This window comes from Plectrocnemia conspersa, unplaced genomic scaffold (assembly GCF_051122295.1).
Source record: "Plectrocnemia conspersa isolate PC_06_02 unplaced genomic scaffold, ASM5112229v1 ptg000010l, whole genome shotgun sequence".
Classification (NCBI taxonomy): domain Eukaryota; kingdom Metazoa; phylum Arthropoda; class Insecta; order Trichoptera; family Polycentropodidae; genus Plectrocnemia; species Plectrocnemia conspersa.
Window position 1 is genome coordinate 27,570,972 of NW_028277174.1, and position 17,490 is coordinate 27,588,461.

Consider the following 17,490-nt stretch of genomic DNA (forward strand, 5'->3'; position numbering starts at 1 on the left):
TTTAATATTGAACCATGAAAATATTTTTAAAAATGGATTTTGAACGTAAATATTTTTTAATTTAAAAAGCTTATATTATTATCATAATTAAAGAAGATGCTGAAAATAATTAAGCCAAAATATTTAATATTTGATATTATCCAATACTGTCGCATTCAAGCGTGAAGGCAAAAGCTTTTTATTATATTATTTAATTTCTTTAAGTAACAGAAAACTTATGTGGACACATATTTACAATAGAATGATATTTTCTTTAACAAAAAATTTGGACTTATTTCACCACGGAGTTATGCGTAATTCATGCCACTCGTTATTTAAAACTTTACTTGAATGAAAAAATATTACTAATATCAATTTAAAAAAAAACTTTTTGCCGAAGCAGCAAACTTTCATGCGGTGAGTTCTGACGTTCTGAAATTTGTACAATTTATTAGATATCGTGTATTAAGGGTAAGGCTCAGAAACAAAAAAATGTCACCGGCCTAATTGCCACATCATTAGACAAAAACATTAACACAGACACAAATGACTCATCCAAGACAAATAGACAATTAATTAATATAATTAATAATGCCCCACCGGAAAGAGTATATATGACAAGGTCAAGAACAAGAGCGGCAGTCGCAAACAATTCGTGATCATGGCCGTAAAATCACGGCCAAAATATAGAATATAAGTAACTATAAATCGCCATGAATCCCGAGATTTAAAATATATATATATATATATATATTTTACTTAGGTTTATTTTGGCCAAAATTTAGCGGCACTCTGGTAACACTGGCGTGACGGACCGCGCACCGTTCTTTCTCACACTTGAGTTTTAACATGTAACAGTAATAATATTCAATAAAAATACTACTGCAGCGGCTTAATCTGTATCTAATTGCCACCCGTCACCTCTCGTCGCCAAAATACTAAAATAGTACATCATTTCTTTGTTAGGTATTTTAAAAACTTAAATTTGATGTTAAGAATAAAAATGATCTATTCTAGAGCTTTAATTATAAAATGGATAATGTAGTTCGTCGCACAGAAGTGGTAACCGACATTGAAAACAAATTCAACAAAGCCTCAAAGATATTGGGATTTGTTCTATGATATGCTCATAAATTGAGGAGAGGACCTTTTTCTTTTAGTAATTTTAAGCATGTTTCTCTGGTCTGATTGTCGAATTATGCAACTGTCTCACTTGTAATAGAAAATATTCAAAAAAGGTTCCTCAGATACCTACACATGAGGGAATATAAATAATAACAATTCTTATTCCTAACAAAATTCCTACAATGTATGCTAAGATATGATTTCCTCGTGTCGCATCGACAAGTGTAATTGGGAAAGCCCTTCTTCAAACTACTGGTAGGAGATATACACAATTTTTAATTTGTGCCACCTAATCAGTAGAGCTTGTGCTCTCTAGTATTGTTTGAAGTACCGCATGCAATAACAGACGTATAGAACAACTCCCTAATAACACAGCTATTTGACTTTTTAACCATCTGTCAGATAGTATTGATATATTAAAATTAAAAATATTTTTTACGTATTTAAATAAATAAATAATATGTCAAAATATAGTGTGCTATTTACGTTTCCACACAGCCTCGATGTAACGAGCGCTCGCAAGCGCTCGGGTTCGGTGTCGTCGGGCGGTCGGGCGCGCAGCCCTAATATTATGGTGGAATGCGGGGTGCGTGAGCGTGCGACCGCGGCGATGCGTCGCGCACCCGCCAGAGGCTGAACATGGTGGGGCTGGCCGCGCCGCCGCAGCCGCAACCACAACCGCAGCCCCAGCATCAGCAGCAGCAGTCGCTCGCGCACGCGCACTCGCACTCGCTGCAAAACCACGCAGGTCACCCGCCCCCACTGCATTTTTTCTTTGCTCAAATTTATAACAAAAAAATGAAAAACACCACTACCGACGATAAAGAACAAAGGGCCGATACGCCAATACTATTTAACATAAATTCGATACCTGTGACGAGTAATTTAGTATTTAGTAGTTCAGACGTGCTATTTGCCATTTGCCTAAACGCCACTTTTTCATTTAAATATATGTTTTCATTTAAATATAAATAATCAATTAAATACAAAGTATAGCTAAATAGTTTTATGCGCCTTAATTTGTTTTAGAGTTTGCCTTTCGTTTCAGCCAATTCATTGATTACATCATCATAAATAATAACTTAGATGACAATAGTTATTTTTTCTTCGCTCGCAAGAAGCGGTAAAAACGGAAAGAGTAACAACGTTGGTAGTTCTATTTCTTTGTATTAGTATCGAGGATACAAACTTTGAATTTCACATTTACGCTCCTACTCAATTTAATCTTTGCTATACAGAATTTTTTTTAAATGGATAATTTTTTTCAATAAACAGCATAGTATAAGTCAGTGACCAATACTTTAAAAAGCTGTATGTGAATCCCAATGTTTTTCAATATCATCTCTGGGAGATTGGAATTAGTAATAATTATTTTGATTTCCGTTACATAATTCCGATTGATCATCACAGATTAGATTTTCTAAGTTTCACAGATGAATACTGTGATGAATAATTGAAAAAATAAAACTTGGTCATGCCGTAATAATAGTTTATAATTAATAAAATAAATGCTACCCAATTCAGTCTGGTATCTCGCTATTTACTTAGTAGTTATTGACTGTGTTTACTTTGTAATGCATCATCTGTCATGTTGCAACGGGAGATTTCCAACAAATAAATTATTAAAATTACACACATTAATATAAGTACACAAAATATATAAAATGTATCGCTGGTGTAACACCACTGGCTGTGCTATTAAAAATACACAATATACATTTATATTAATTGAATGTGTGTTACTTGGCTTTTTGAGATGTGAGAGTTTGCGTATCGTGCCTTTTCGATCTTGTATTTTTTTGTTTGTTTGTTGCTAAGGAAACAACAACTCCATTCATTTTTGAATTAATTTGTTTTAATAAATTTATATTTGTATGAACTGTTCAAATTTAATTTTGCTCGGTTTAAAACCAGTAACCATGTATCCGATATGGCCTTCGCGTCGTCTCTTTTATTTAGTGTTATATTTTTTTAATTTCGATTTCAATTATTGCTTCTTAATTTTTAATTACGCCTAAAATTTTGGTTGTAGTTGATTTTTCATCAAAGCATTTTATCGCGTTTCCATGTTCTATTTTTCTTTGTGAAATCCTAGTTTGTGTGACCAGCGTAGATTTTGTCACAATTGCGACAATAAATTTGATATACACCTGATTCATTATAATATTTAAAAATAGTTCTAACACTTTCTTTGGAAAGTACTCATCCTATCTTTCGATATTCCTCGAACGTATGGTAAATGTGAAATACCTTTATTTTTTCTATTTTTAAAATATTAGTGAAAGCGTTTAATTTTAATACTTCTCTGACATTTTTCAATTCCTTAACTTTATGTTCGCCATCCGAAAGTTTGTCTACTCTTTGTTTAATTGTGAAGGATGATGGTAAGAATTAGCATTTAAATAGCGATTTGTATTTGTTTTTCTCCCATAAACTATGTTTCAAAAAGTTCCATAAAAATGGTAGAGATTTGTTTATTTAAATTTCCATAGTAAATTTTATCCATATCGTTGTTCGTCATTATATAAAATAAATGCTAACAAAGATCGCTGTTAAAAATAACCTATAAATACATGAAAAAGAAGATTTTTAAAAGCACAGTAGCATCCAAAGTGTTAAATTTATCAACTCAATGTGACAATATTACACGTCGTCTACTTATCGGAGACAAATTTTTGGTTTAAATTCAGATTTTTTTATACTTGTTAGCAATAAATGGTGATCCCACGGGTTTGTTCATTGTAAATGAAATAGGTTGATTTTAGACAGTGGTTTATGAGATCTAAAATGTGTTTAGGAGGTTTTTCTTTTTCTTTAAAAATTTCAACTGCTTCTAGTATTGAAATATTCGTAAAAAGTGAAGCTACGTTGAAACTGACCAAAAGATCTGCATCTTTTAATTTTATTTTTTCTAGAAAGTCGTAAGATTTTTTAACATATGATTAATTTTCTCATTTAGTAGTTTTTGCTAGACATTTTGCCAGTTTTTGAGCATGTACGTCAACTGCACTAGGTTCTAAAGGTATGTTTTGTTGATGAATTTTCAATAATCTACTGAATCTAAGGTTTCTGGAAGATTTTTGACATGAAATGATTTCATTTGGAAAAGGTGTTTTGCCAATAAGTTTTTTAGTTTTAATTTCTAAATATGATGTGGGGTCGTTATCTGTTTTTTTCTATAAACCTTGCCATTGAGAATCTCTAATATTTTATTTTCATAATCATTTTTGTTTAAAATAATGATGCATTTCCTTTATCAGCTGGTAAAATTATTATACTTTCATTATTTCTTAATTCTAGTAATTTGGATAATTCATTTTTTGTTTAATTTAGAGTAGATGGTTTTGCAGTTCTAAGAATTTTGTTTACGTCTTGTCGAATAGTTTCTTTTATAACAAACATTATTGAATTTGTATATGTTACTAATCATTTCTTCGAATGGAACTTTTTTAGGAGCAATTGCAAAGTTAAAACCTTTTGCGTTGTTATCTAATTTTAAATTGCTATAGTTAAAAATTTTTGCATTTCAAATTCTGGATTACTAGTATGAATTTGATGTATATATTTTTGTTTTTTAATTAAGTCATTATATTTTATCGATAGTTTTTTTTTTGTTTGTTTCGGTTTCTATGAAGAGGTTACGGTTTTTTGAGGAGTTTGTGGTGAGATTAAAAGTAATTATATTTTCCTATTTTTGCGTATTTTATTTTAAGGTATTTTAAAACTGGTTTTACGTAATATTAGTTTGATTTTTAAATTATTCATTGGTGCTTTGGGTTTTCTAAAATTTGGTAATACATTATTGTCCCTAAGTTTTATAACAAATATTAAGTAACATTTTACTTTTGTACATCAGGTTTCAAATGTTTGTAAAGTTATCCTCTCTGTAAAGGTATATTACATATACTATTTCAAAAATAAACATGGTTTTTACGTTGTTTAAATTTTTAACAGACTTATTCAACACGTTATGTGAGGGCTTGCGTATAGCGCCTTTTCTTACTTGCATATTATTTGCCAATGTTTCGACCACCAATGTTAGGGTCATCATCTAGGGCGTAATCTTGAACTTATCTCAGTGGTCGTAGACTTTTCAGCTGCATTGTCTTTGATTCGATCTTGTGTTTTGATTTTTTTTCAATTTATATATGTAAGTACATATTATTGAAATCTCGGGATTCATCGCAATTAAAACTTACTAGCCGATATTTCGGCTGCGATGCTCCAGTGGTATTCACGAATTTTCCGCAACTGTGACCATGGGTGGAACATCGCAGCTGAAATATTAAAAAGTAAGTTTTAATCACGATGAATCCCGAGATTTCAATAATATTAATACTAGCAAACCTCTAAAAAACCATATGTACATATATATATATATATATATATATATACATATTTACATATATATAATTTATTACAATTAATTTACATATATATAGCATATAACACACAAATATTTTCTCCACAATTTTAATGTATTTGATATTAATGAGCAATATAATGATAAATAATTAGAAACCATTTTATCTTAAATTTTGTATAGTAATCCTTCAATACCTGTACTCAATTTTAAATATTTTTCGTTCAGGTCGTGAAGTCAACACAATGACGACCAGTGCGCCTACATCGGCGGACGCCTGCCTCAGCATCGTCCACTCTCTCATGTGTCATCGACAAGGTGGTGAGAGTGAAGGCTTTGCTAAGAGGGCTATAGAGTCGCTGGTCAAAAAACTCAAAGAGAAAAGGGAAGAGTTGGACTCTTTGATCACGGCTATAACAACCAATGGAGCACACCCTAGTAAATGTGTCACTATTCAAAGGACTCTGGACGGACGCTTACAGGTATATTCATAGTCAACTAAAATATTAAAAATAGTATGATGTTTTAAATTTATATTGCATATGTTTTAAGGTTGCCGGTCGCAAAGGATTTCCTCACGTTATTTACGCCCGTATTTGGCGATGGCCAGATCTGCATAAAAATGAGCTGAAACACGTAAAATATTGCCAATTTGCGTTTGATCTAAAGTGCGACAGTGTCTGCGTCAACCCATACCATTACGAGAGGGTCGTTTCCCCTGGAATAGGTTTGTAGAACTATCGATTAAATTTTAATTTCAATGTTATCAATAATAAATATTTTATCTATCATTTAATAACTGTCTGCAATGTATTAGTAATTATTATTAATTTTTATTTATCATTATACACTTTTAATGACATCGGTGAACGTATTGAACTTTAATATTTTAAAAGTATTTCTGTTATTGATTTAATTTATTTAAGACATCAAGAAAAGGTGACTAATCACAAAACATATATAATAGATAGTCTTGGCACTATTACTGGTACAGAGCGGGGCCGGATTCCTCGACATACCCTTGAGATGACGCCTCACAATCTAACTAAAAACATGTTTCAGATTTATCTGGACTCACTCTTCAATCCGGTCCCAGCAGATTGGTTAAAGATGAATACACGGCCGGTCCCGTCGGCGGAACAAATACTGTTCCAACGACTGTACCAAACGCCGGTATGGAAGTGGATTCCGAACAGATGGTGGTGCAGCAGACCATTCAGCATCATGCTCAACACGCGACTTCCCCGCATCACCATCATCAACCGTACGGACTGCATCCTATTCCTGGACAAGGTACGTACGCCCATTCCCCTGATGTTTATTTTTATTTTTTTTTATTTTATTTTTCGTGTACAAACCACAGTCAGTATGATGCCGGTGCGGCCCATGATGCATCCAAACTCAGGCGGCGGCGGTCCTGCCGAAGGGGCGGGGGCGGCCGTCGGAATGTTTTCACAGCCTCGTCCGGCTCCCCCCGCACCCTTGGCCCCGATGGCTCCGCTCCTGCCTGCTAAACCGGACCCCCAAGACAACCCAAGTTGTCCTCGAGCCACTTGGCTGCCCACTAGAATGGCTCATCGTGAGGATTTATTTTTATTTTTTATTACAAGTTTTCTCCGTGGTTCTATTTATTTTATTTTTTAATATAAAAATATAAATGTTTTTATTTTATTATGTATTTTCAGCTGGCATGAATTTGGGGCTAGCGAGCAATAATACCAATACACTAATAGATCCGACTGGAAATTCGACATATTTCCAACCTGCTGAGCATACGCCGACAGAGGCTCAAATATCTCAACCCTTAGGTATTTTCTTACTTTTATGTCATCAGTACTTCGCTAATATTTTATAACAATCATATAAAAACATCCATGATTCCATTCCATGTATAATATAATGCTATGGAGAATATTCACTAGATATATTAGGATTATTATGTGAAATTACGAATGATAGACGCAAGATTAAAAATAAAGAAATTTATATTTTAATGATGAAAATGAAAAGAAATTATTAAATTCAGACAAAATTATTTCTAATTTTTAATCGTTGCTTTGATTTATCTACCGTTACCTTTAACATTTGTTAAAACCTCATCGTTAGTGAAATATATTACTACTAGATGATGTTCCCAAATTGTGAATGAATAATAATTGAGTGTTGTATTACTAGGTTCAACCGGAACCACTTCGATAACATCCCGTCAAGTCTCTCAAAACGGTTATGCTGCTGCCAATGGAGGCACTTCAGCGACTGGAAGCGTAAACTCACCAGTCGCAGTGCCCGTCACCGGAACTCCGTTGACATGCGAAGCTCCTCAGCCCCCCTCGGCTCACGCCACCTGGACTGGTTCGAGTACCCTTACATATACACAAGGTGCTCCACCGGCTGATCCGCCTCGGCAACCTCATTCCCACGGTTACTGTGAGCAATTTACCACATCTCGAACGTATCTAAACGGAATATCTCGGTTCATTATAAAGAAAACCTATTTTAGGGCAACATTCAGGCGGTGTGCCTGGTGAAGGCGGAACTGCCGGTTCTACCGGACTCTTATCGTCACAACCGGCTCCGGAATATTGGTGCTCAGTGGCTTACTTTGAACTGGACACTCAAGTTGGCGAAGCTTTCAAAGTGCCGTCGAGTCGTCCGAACGTCACGGTGAATATTATATTTTTAAATACGTATTTCGAGTTCATAATAAACGTTTCTGATGTTAACAGGTTGACGGTTATGTGGATCCTTCCGGTGGAAACCGTTTCTGTCTAGGTGCTTTAAGCAACGTTCATAGAACTGAACAGAGTGAGAAAGCGAGGTATATCTTCATTGTGCTAATTCGACTGTATTCTTTATCGGTGTACTAATTATGTTGAATGTTTCAGACTGCACATTGGAAAAGGAGTGCAATTAGACGTGCGCGGAGAAGGAGACGTGTGGTTACGGTGTCTATCGGATCATTCTGTGTTTGTACAGAGCTACTATCTGGATCGAGAAGCTGGTAGAGCTCCCGGTGATGCAGTGCATAAGATATACCCCAGCGCTTGTATTAAGGTTTGTTAATCCCTAATAACATTTCCTTTACTGTACAAAAATATTCCATGCGCTCTTGTGATTTACATTTAGCCGAACGGACACCGAATAATATTTTTAATTATTAAATTGATCTGTAATTTTAAAAAAGAAAATGTATAATAACTTTTACGGAATTATTTATCACGCATAGAAAATAATGTACATGAATGCTTAATTTTAAAAATACTCTTTATGTACGGCAGCCCTCACGTAATGCCAAGATCATAGAATAACCTTATCCATCAATTTGTAAAAATATTTGTTATTCATAAATGTTTTCCTGAGCATAATTTTTTTTATGAATTGGTAAGGTTCAGGATAGTCTATGATCTTGTCCGTCCGTAAGAGTATGTATAATATTAATGGTACAATAGACCCCCCAATAACACGGTAAATATGGGGGTCAACTATACCATAATCTATTTATTATTGTACATATAAATCAATATCAGAATTTTGATGATAATGATTTATACATAATTAACAACTATGGTATAATACTATAAATAACAATAATAAACTCGACAAATTAAAAGTATATTAAATTAAAACATATCATTTTTTTAGCGCCCGCCCTCCAGGGGGCGCAGTTGTTTATGGAAGCTAGGAATAAGTGTGGCGTAGATACTCTAGCAATAATACTATGGTGTGTCGTTGTGATGACTGGTTAATGACCTTTATTTATTTTAATCGCTCTATATTTATACTAAATATTTAATACGTTACACACGTATTAATGAGCAACACATGTAAAATATTAATTACATACAATTTAACTAATTTGTAACATGTGTATAAAAATTGATTCGTTGTTACTATACGAATTTATTTTTAATAAAATTATTATGCTGTTAACTTGTTGGTTCCAACTAGATAAAAAACATACACTAAGTAAACGAGTACAATGTAAATAAAATTGTATTACAATCGTTATACAAAGGTTTAGACCGAATAGAGTTATCGGAGGCAGATGAATGAATTGTGTAAGATAATTAATGTTAAGCCATTTTAAACATTATATATGGTTAGGTTTTAAATTTTATATTTTTACAAAAAAATTATTAAAGTAATACTTTTCTGGATTATAGTAAAATCTGTAATAAGTCCAATTTTTTTTAAATTTCCTTCAATTAATAACATATTGAGTCTACTTAATCTTTCCTGATTCGTGGAAAATCTAAACACTTAACTGACAGGTCGTTTTTTCGGCGCGTAATGTGCAAAAACGGGCTGTTTCGCGACAACTTCGAGTGACACAGATTTAACGAAAAAATGTGACAACTTTTGAATTAAAAGGAATTAAAAATCAAAAATATCAAATGTTCTGAATTGAATTTGGTACATATGTTAAAATTATTTTATCGGTGGTTTTAAATATGTGGATCGTATAAGATCAAAATTAAAATTATCAAATTTATTTCATTTCTTTTCTTCTTTGTTTTATTTCTAGTTAAAACAAATATTTAAAAATAATATCTGCCCATTAAAGCAATATGTAATATAATCTAATAAAATTCTCACTAGTTTCCACCTGCGTCTTACTGGCTGCGAAATCACACCCCAAAAGGTTACAATCCCGAAAATATCAAGAAAAGTCACTGCCTCTAATTTAAGCAATTAGAAATAAATTAAACAAATAAAAATTTCATTCGATGAAATATCTGGAAGCAGATGTACGCATATATAATAACGGCGCCCCTATGAGGAAGCTGCGGCACTCTAAGCTGCCTCAACGCTCTAAAAAATAACTAAAAATCACTGTATTAATAAATAGAAACTTGATTTTTTCGATAAGAAAAAAATTTGTCACATCTGATAAATATGTATATATGTTTGTAATTATCTAATTTAATGTGTAATTATAATACTGAGGAATACCTAAAATATCATATTTTTATATGACATATTTATAGAGATATTCACATAATAAGATGACATGTACACTCTGTGTACATCACAGGAAGCAAATGGTAACAAGGTGGATAATAATTGTTTTGGTATCAAAATAGCTAATAGGCGTGGAAGAGGGGGGAAGCATGCAATGAATTCTGTTTTTTATTCACTACTTAAATTAAATGCCTCCGAATATTTAAAGGTTTTCTGTGAAGAAAATTTTGCAGGTAAAAATTAAATCATTAATAACCAGCGTGTTACTTTTCAGGTGTTTGATTTGAGACAGTGCCATCGGCAGATGCAATCTCAAGCTGCCACAGCGCAAGCAGCAGCCGCTCAGCAAGCTGCTGCCGTAGCGGGACGTATAACACCACAGCTGCCCAATCTGTTGCCAAATAAAAGTATGTACAATAAAAAGTAATACTGTTTTATATTTACAAGAGTTGACAAAGTTCTATTGCTATTTATCCAACTAAGTAGTGATAATTTTAAAGCCATTAAAGATAGTTAATTTGAAATTTATGAAAAGAGAATATAAAGACCTCATAGATTATTCTGAATCGCAGGTTGTTTTGGTAAGATGAAATGAACAGACGTGTACCATTAGATCAAATGATTTAATAAAGATATAACCAGACAACGCGCCCATTGATCAGAAAGAGGGTCTATAAAAGTTTATTACTCGTTTTGAAAATGCATAGCGCTTAAAAAATGTAAAATTAATTTAATGAGACAATTACATGCAAATCCCTATTAGTTCCATATCTAATTTATATTTATTTTTAGCACTATCGACTGCCGCCGGAATCGGCGTCGACGATCTTCGCCGCCTGTGCATCGTTAGGCTCTCATTCGTCAAGGGTTGGGGCCCTGACTATCCGCGCCAGTCGATCAAGGAGACGCCCTGCTGGGTGGAGGTGCACCTTCACAGGGCGCTCCAGCTGCTCGACGAAGTTCTCCACACTATACCCATAGACGGCCCCCGAACCATGGAGTAGGAACTGTTAGGCTTCTTTTGAGACACCACTCGTCCAGAAACTCTTGACGCGTTTTATTCAGATAATGAAACGATCTAGTATATTTGATAATAATTAATAATATATTAATAATAACAAATCATTTTAAATCAGGGGGGTCCGCGCTAACTAGTCAACAGATCTTTTGCATTTAATTTGTCACACTTGTGTGCAATTCAGATTATTGATTCATCGCAAACCCCCTAACAAAACTGAGTGCTCACAGTAAATTGATTTTTGTGGACGACTACCCTATGTAAATTTTGAGTGATTGTTTTGTACTGCAGTGTTACTTTAAATGAAAAATATAAACCAGTGAGGCTCTGGAAGTGTTTCAAATGCAATGCGAGGATAAGAGAATCGTATTATTCGTAATAGAAACTATTGAAAAAATGTTGATATTGGGTAAATGGGGTGCTAAAGTGTTTACTTACATATATATATTATTATTTTATATGTGCATTTAACGAATGATGATAAATGATGTACGGTGGAGTTGATTTTTATGTATGTAATTTTAGACGTATTCTTTAAAGATCTCATCCGAGTGTAATAATATTTATTGCCACACTAATCCTGCAAAATCGATGTAAGGTGAATTTTTAAGAGACGCAAGTTCAAGCAATGAATTCTTAACCTTTATTATTGACTTTTAATATTTTATTTATGTAATAATTTGTTCAGTAATTTGATATTGAATTATATTTATTATTATATATATAAAAAAGATTAAAAAAACTATGCTACGAACCAATGATAATTGTTATTATGTTAACATTAATATTAAAATAATATTTTTCTACTTACAATGAAATTCGATTTATATATATACATAACATATATGGACAGTGATTAGACGGATAAATAAAATGATCTCTATCGTTTTAACCAGAAATGGGAATTCTGAGTTGTCGAGTGCGATAGAATATCCTTATTCACTGGTTTGGTACAAATACGTTAATTAATATTTTTATATGTCGATTACGATGATAACAGAGAAATATATGTATATAATGCGCACATCTGAGAATGTATATTAATGTGTAATATGCATACGTTTAGATATATGGATACTTTATTATTATAAATATATTTTTCAATAAGTGAAATCAATTTACAGTGGGATTTACTTGAAAGAAGCCACGTAACATAATAAATAGTTTTAATAAAAGTCGATCGTAAGCTTAGCTTGTAAATTATTAAAGAGAACCCTCACTATTGCGGTATAGCACGTAAAGCGTTGTTTTGCAACGGTTAAGTAATAATGTAGTGATATAATTGAAAATACGTACGTAGTAAGGATGTGATTTTAATTTTTTTATGTTTAGTATATTGTGTATATGTAATAGTTGATGAAAATAAGCCAATAAGGGTCGAGTATAATTTTTTTATGTGTAAAACGTTACTAAACTGGTTGATTTGTGAGGATATACCGAAACTGTTTATGGTGATCATGTTGTGATGTGAACGCAAAGACGAACCGGGAAAATTGTGTGAGAATTAGGGAAAAACTAATATAATAATAAATCAAGAAGTTCGAATTGTTGTTTAGACGATATATGGGGACTTTGTTTTTTAACTGGTTATATCTATAAATAAAATGCCACTATTATATGTAGGTATATAAGAGCTTTCAATACCGGAATACCGATATTAGATTATTTATTTAAATAAAAAAATTGTTTTTAGCTCACCACAAATGCGTAAATATTTTAGTATTCATTCGATTTTGATCAGTGAGCTTTGAAATCCTAATCCAAAAAAAAGTTTCACATAATAGTTTATTTTTGTATGTTTGTCATGCTGGCAAACACTATTTAGCGCTTACTTAAATTGAAGTTGAAATTATAAATAGATGCATCTCTTTTTGAAATATTTATAAACGTCCAGGTAGGCGTAAAGGTTATAATATAATTGTATGCGACACAGAGCTAATTAATTTTGCCATCTACTACTGATATTTCGGTATTGATCAAAAGCCTTTATAGATGTTAAGATCAACCGTAAAAAATCCATGATTTCATATGCTGCTTATTTATATTAAATCAAAGCTGTGAAAATAAGGACAAATAGTATAAAAATGAAACAAAAACACTTAATAATTATATGACCTCTTTTCTACCCTTAATCTTTGAGTTTTGAATTGATTTTAGGCTACATACTAACAGATGTTAATAAAATATCTACATTCTCATTTCCTAAATATAATTAAAATATGGCTTTTGATAGAGAAAGTGTGCTTGAACATTTGATACATTTTTTAAATATCTAATTGTAATTTTCTTATATTTTTAAAACTTCGTGACTCACAATTTATTTAGAAACTGCTGTAATCCATAGTGATTAAAATGACAGCGATATAAAAACACATACGATTTGTTATTTAAAATTAAACTATTGTTGAGTGCCAAAGTTTTGGTCAATGTATTGAAATTATTCCCACTTGCTCAAAATTCCCGGTTTCTTGCATCTCTAATTGTAATAAGTATAGTTTTGTTTTCGTTTCGAGATTATCATAATGTAATATTTGCGATGTTGGATTTTATACGTATATTATATTTGTGTAGGCTTATATAAATTTTCTTATAAGGCGCGAAGTTTTGTAAAATTTTCAGAATTGAACTTTTCCCGGAGTGTTTAATGCGAATCGTCGGAACGCGAGGCGTAAACTGAGTTACCAAGCGGTTCAGTAGCGAATCGCGATCCATGAATTTTCGATTGTGTTGTTCGCTTTTCAGTTTCGCTTGTTTAGTTGTTACGATTGCACAACATGTGTGGTGTTTTTTTTTATATTTTTCTTTTTTAAATATGTTTTTACTAATTGTATAAATTTTATCAAAGTAACCAATGATGTTTATGTTTGTGTTTTCGTGTTTTAAATATTAAGACAGAAATTTTAAACATACATATTAGAAATATTCACATATATTTATATATATTATTATTTTTCGCTATACGGTATATTTTTTGTGTTGAGTCTGTCTGATTTGTTTGTATATATTTAATTATGTTCTTCCAGTTGCGATCGTGCTTTGTGTTGTTGAATCGATGCAAATTGACATTAGTTTGATGCAGAAGTAATGAACTTTAAACGAATAGATCCCCTTAGATTAGGGCTTATTGAAATTTATATCCTTATACTTTAAAATATTAGGCCAGTTCATAAATATGTGCTTGATTAGATACTACTTTATCTTCGAAAGATAAAAATTGGGTGCTACACAGTCTTAACGGAAGCCAAATGTTAGATATATACTTTTACCCGATGAATTATATTTGCTTCCTTTAAAAAGGAAGCACGTAAAGAATGACTTATTCAAAAATGCACATATATATATGGACTGAACTAATATATGGAAATTAGTTAAGCTGTCAAATATTTCTTTTATTGATATTGAGAAAAAATCCTATAGTACATGCATCAATCTGATAATTTATACTTTAATTGTGAATTAGTTTATATACTTTATTTTATATGATGGCTCATGTTATTCTAGAAATCAATCATTTTTTATCAAATTGATATCTGGGATCATAGCTGCATTTGTGTAATCATAAAATCCTATTTTGATTGTGTATATTAATTCATATTGAATACTGTATTTACAGGGAAACCCTGACAGTTTTGAAAATAATTGTTTTGTTGATTTGTATGTTTTTGCATTGAAAGCCGATATGCTTAGTGTGTTTTATGAAAATAATTACATAATAATATGCATATGTGTTCGTTTACTTGATCATACTGAATCATTGTGATGTATTTGATTATTATACTGTTGTGTTGATTATATTATTTTCGCTTATTACGTATCTTCCGTAATCTGAATGTTGGATGCGTGTGTCGGAGTGTTTAGTGCGGGAATAAAATTCTGAGATTTTATGGGCTGTGAACGATGCGGTGAAAAGAGGGGTTTTGCAAGTATAAAGAGCTTATGGAAATAATGTACGTATATGTATGTAATCTAAATTAAATATAGTAGAACACGAAAGAAATAATATTTATAAAAGAAACTCATAAGACACTTATGTATAATACACGTACACTGAAAAACAAAAAGTACCTCTCTCTGTAAATGATTAAGATATATTTTTGAAGAAAATTGACGATGAAGAAAAATGTATAATTTAAAGTACCGAGTGTTTGACGATTGATTTTAGGGTGTTTTTAATTTTTCTAATGGGGTGTTTGGGAATTTTGACTACCGTCAGGTCGGACTTTTGACGTTGTGATACTTTTTAAAATTTGTTTAAAATTCGCTTCCGGTACTTTAAATTATAATCCGAAAGCAATTTGTAAATCTTTAAGTTTAAATACCTGCCCGATGTAAGTCAAAGCGAAAGAAATGTATTAAGAGACAGATTGTATTTATGAAATTGATTATATGTATTATATTATTTCTGAATAAATACATATTTAAAAATAGTTGTATTTTTTGTTATGTATGTGTGGATTAATATAGACCAACGATTTACTACCACTGAAGAATTTTACTCAAGTTTAAAAAAATAAATATGCTTACTATAATAAAATTTAGTTGAACGAAAGTGTCATTGATTAAAATTAGATGAATGAGTAAGCTCTTAACTCAATAAGAAGAAGTGACTCATAAAATCGATGTGTCAGTCACCAAGGTAGATATCAAAACAAATACACACTGAATGCTACAACAAATTCAGTCTCAAAACGTATATAAAATGTTTTTAATCTCACCTACGAATACAATATAATTGAACCTACAATAAAAATAAAATATTTGGTTGGTGTTAAAATTTTCAGATTAAAATTATTGTATACATAAATATGCAATATGCATATTTAAAAAAAAAGTAATAAGTTAAAAAGTTCACGATAGTTTAAATGCTGACATGAATTTTTAAGGTTTGAGAACCCTAGGGGGTGTGACTTCGTAGCCAGTGAGACGCAAGATGGAATCTAGTTAGACTTTTATTAGGTTATATTACAATTGTGAGAGACGATAAATGGCGAGAATTTCTCTCCGAACTGTGGCGGAGAAGCTGGCGCAGGGATGATGTTCATGGGAAGTCCTCAAAGGTTTTGTAGGAGTTGTCCCTCTCGGGATGTGAGCGCCAATGACAGTATATTGTCCGCGGGTGTCGGGCGTCTGCTGGTCTCTTCGAGTGGCTGCTTGTGACTGCCCTCTCTTCATTGGAGTGCAGGCTTAAGTATCCAGGGCTGCAAAGCTTGCTGACCAATCACAATCATGCAGCTATCATCCAGCCAATAGATGTACTCGTTTCTTAGAACAGCAAAATAGGTATACGCCTTTAGAAAGCGACATTTGCTTGATTAGCATTGTCCAAAGTCGTATACTGTAACCGGAATTATACTGTTATTTATGTGATTTTTTCTGGTCGTAACGAGGGCTTTTGTGTGTGGTCCTATACTTTACGCTATTGTATTGTTTCCTTATTGATGACAGATTGAAAAATAACGCGGATTTGTAAAAAATATATCCTTGGATTTGGAAGATCTTAAAAAATGACTTTGGTGGCTTCCATAAATTATGTCACAGGTTTAGAGGAAAGAGGTCAACGGAATTGTGACAGTGTGAATAAAACAATAATCAGACTCAATGAAATCTTGTGACGTAGAGAGGAAGGTAAAAAATCACGAAAAACCTGTGACATAATTTATGGAAGCCGCCTTATGAAAAGTCTTGCGGTTTGAAATAACAGGACTTCGAAATCAACAAATATTTAAATAGTTACGCTGTACTTAGCACGGCGCAACGCTCAAAAGTCATCAGTTATTACTCCCCCACTACGTTTCCTGAGCTGTTCAAGCACAAACAAATTAACGATTACATTAGCTTAGGTTAGGATTAGGTTTGATCAGCAAATGAACGATTCACAACTAGCGAATTTTTAAACTTTGGCGACAGGATGGTGACGGGTGACAATTAGGCACAGATTGAGCCGCTGCAGTAGTATTTTATTGAAGATTTATGAAGTTTACATGTTTATACAAAGACGGTGTGCATATCAGCAGACCGGTCGTTGCGAGTCCCACCATGGTTG

The 17,490-nt window shown here is 32.4% G+C and overlaps 1 protein-coding gene and 1 long non-coding RNA gene across 3 annotated transcripts; one reads left to right on the forward strand and one right to left on the reverse strand.

Moving 5' to 3' along the window:
- The first annotated feature begins 1,615 nt into the window (after positions 1–1,615).
- Med (Smad/Smad4 homolog Medea) lies at positions 1,616–11,511 on the forward strand. 2 transcript variants are annotated; one of them, XM_088194988.1, is made up of 12 exons: positions 1,616–1,852; positions 5,696–5,949; positions 6,020–6,194; positions 6,530–6,760; positions 6,831–7,046; positions 7,153–7,275; positions 7,643–7,894; positions 7,968–8,131; positions 8,194–8,285; positions 8,353–8,521; positions 10,704–10,836; positions 11,222–11,511. In XM_088194988.1, exons 1-12 carry the CDS (start codon positions 1,744–1,746, stop codon positions 11,431–11,433), a joined length of 2,130 nt encoding a protein of 709 aa, XP_088051114.1. In that variant the 5' UTR covers positions 1,616–1,743; the 3' UTR covers positions 11,434–11,511. The 2 variants fall into 2 exon arrangements, with proteins under 2 accessions (XP_088051114.1, XP_088051115.1); XM_088194989.1 differs by having other exon boundaries at positions 7,156–7,275.
- A 4,867-nt stretch (positions 11,512–16,378) lies between these two features.
- Positions 16,379–17,490, reverse strand: LOC148231232 (uncharacterized). The gene is made up of 2 exons (XR_015811068.1): positions 17,429–17,490; positions 16,379–16,782 (listed from the first exon to the last, which is right to left on the reverse strand). It is a non-coding gene; the product is annotated as an uncharacterized LOC148231232 (long non-coding RNA).

What these genes read in the sequence shown, in the direction of transcription:
- Med (XM_088194988.1), top strand. Translation starts at nt 1,744, where the DNA reads ATGGTGGGGCTGGCCGCGCCGCCGCAGCCGCAACCACAACCGCAGCCC. An exon ending in CTCGCTGCAAAACCACGCAG is followed by an intron (nt 1,853 to 5,695) that starts GTCACCCGCCCC and finishes TTTTTCGTTCAG; the next exon opens with GTCGTGAAGTCAACACAATG. An exon ending in CGAGTCGTCCGAACGTCACG is followed by an intron (nt 8,132 to 8,193) that starts GTGAATATTATA and finishes TGATGTTAACAG; the next exon opens with GTTGACGGTTATGTGGATCC.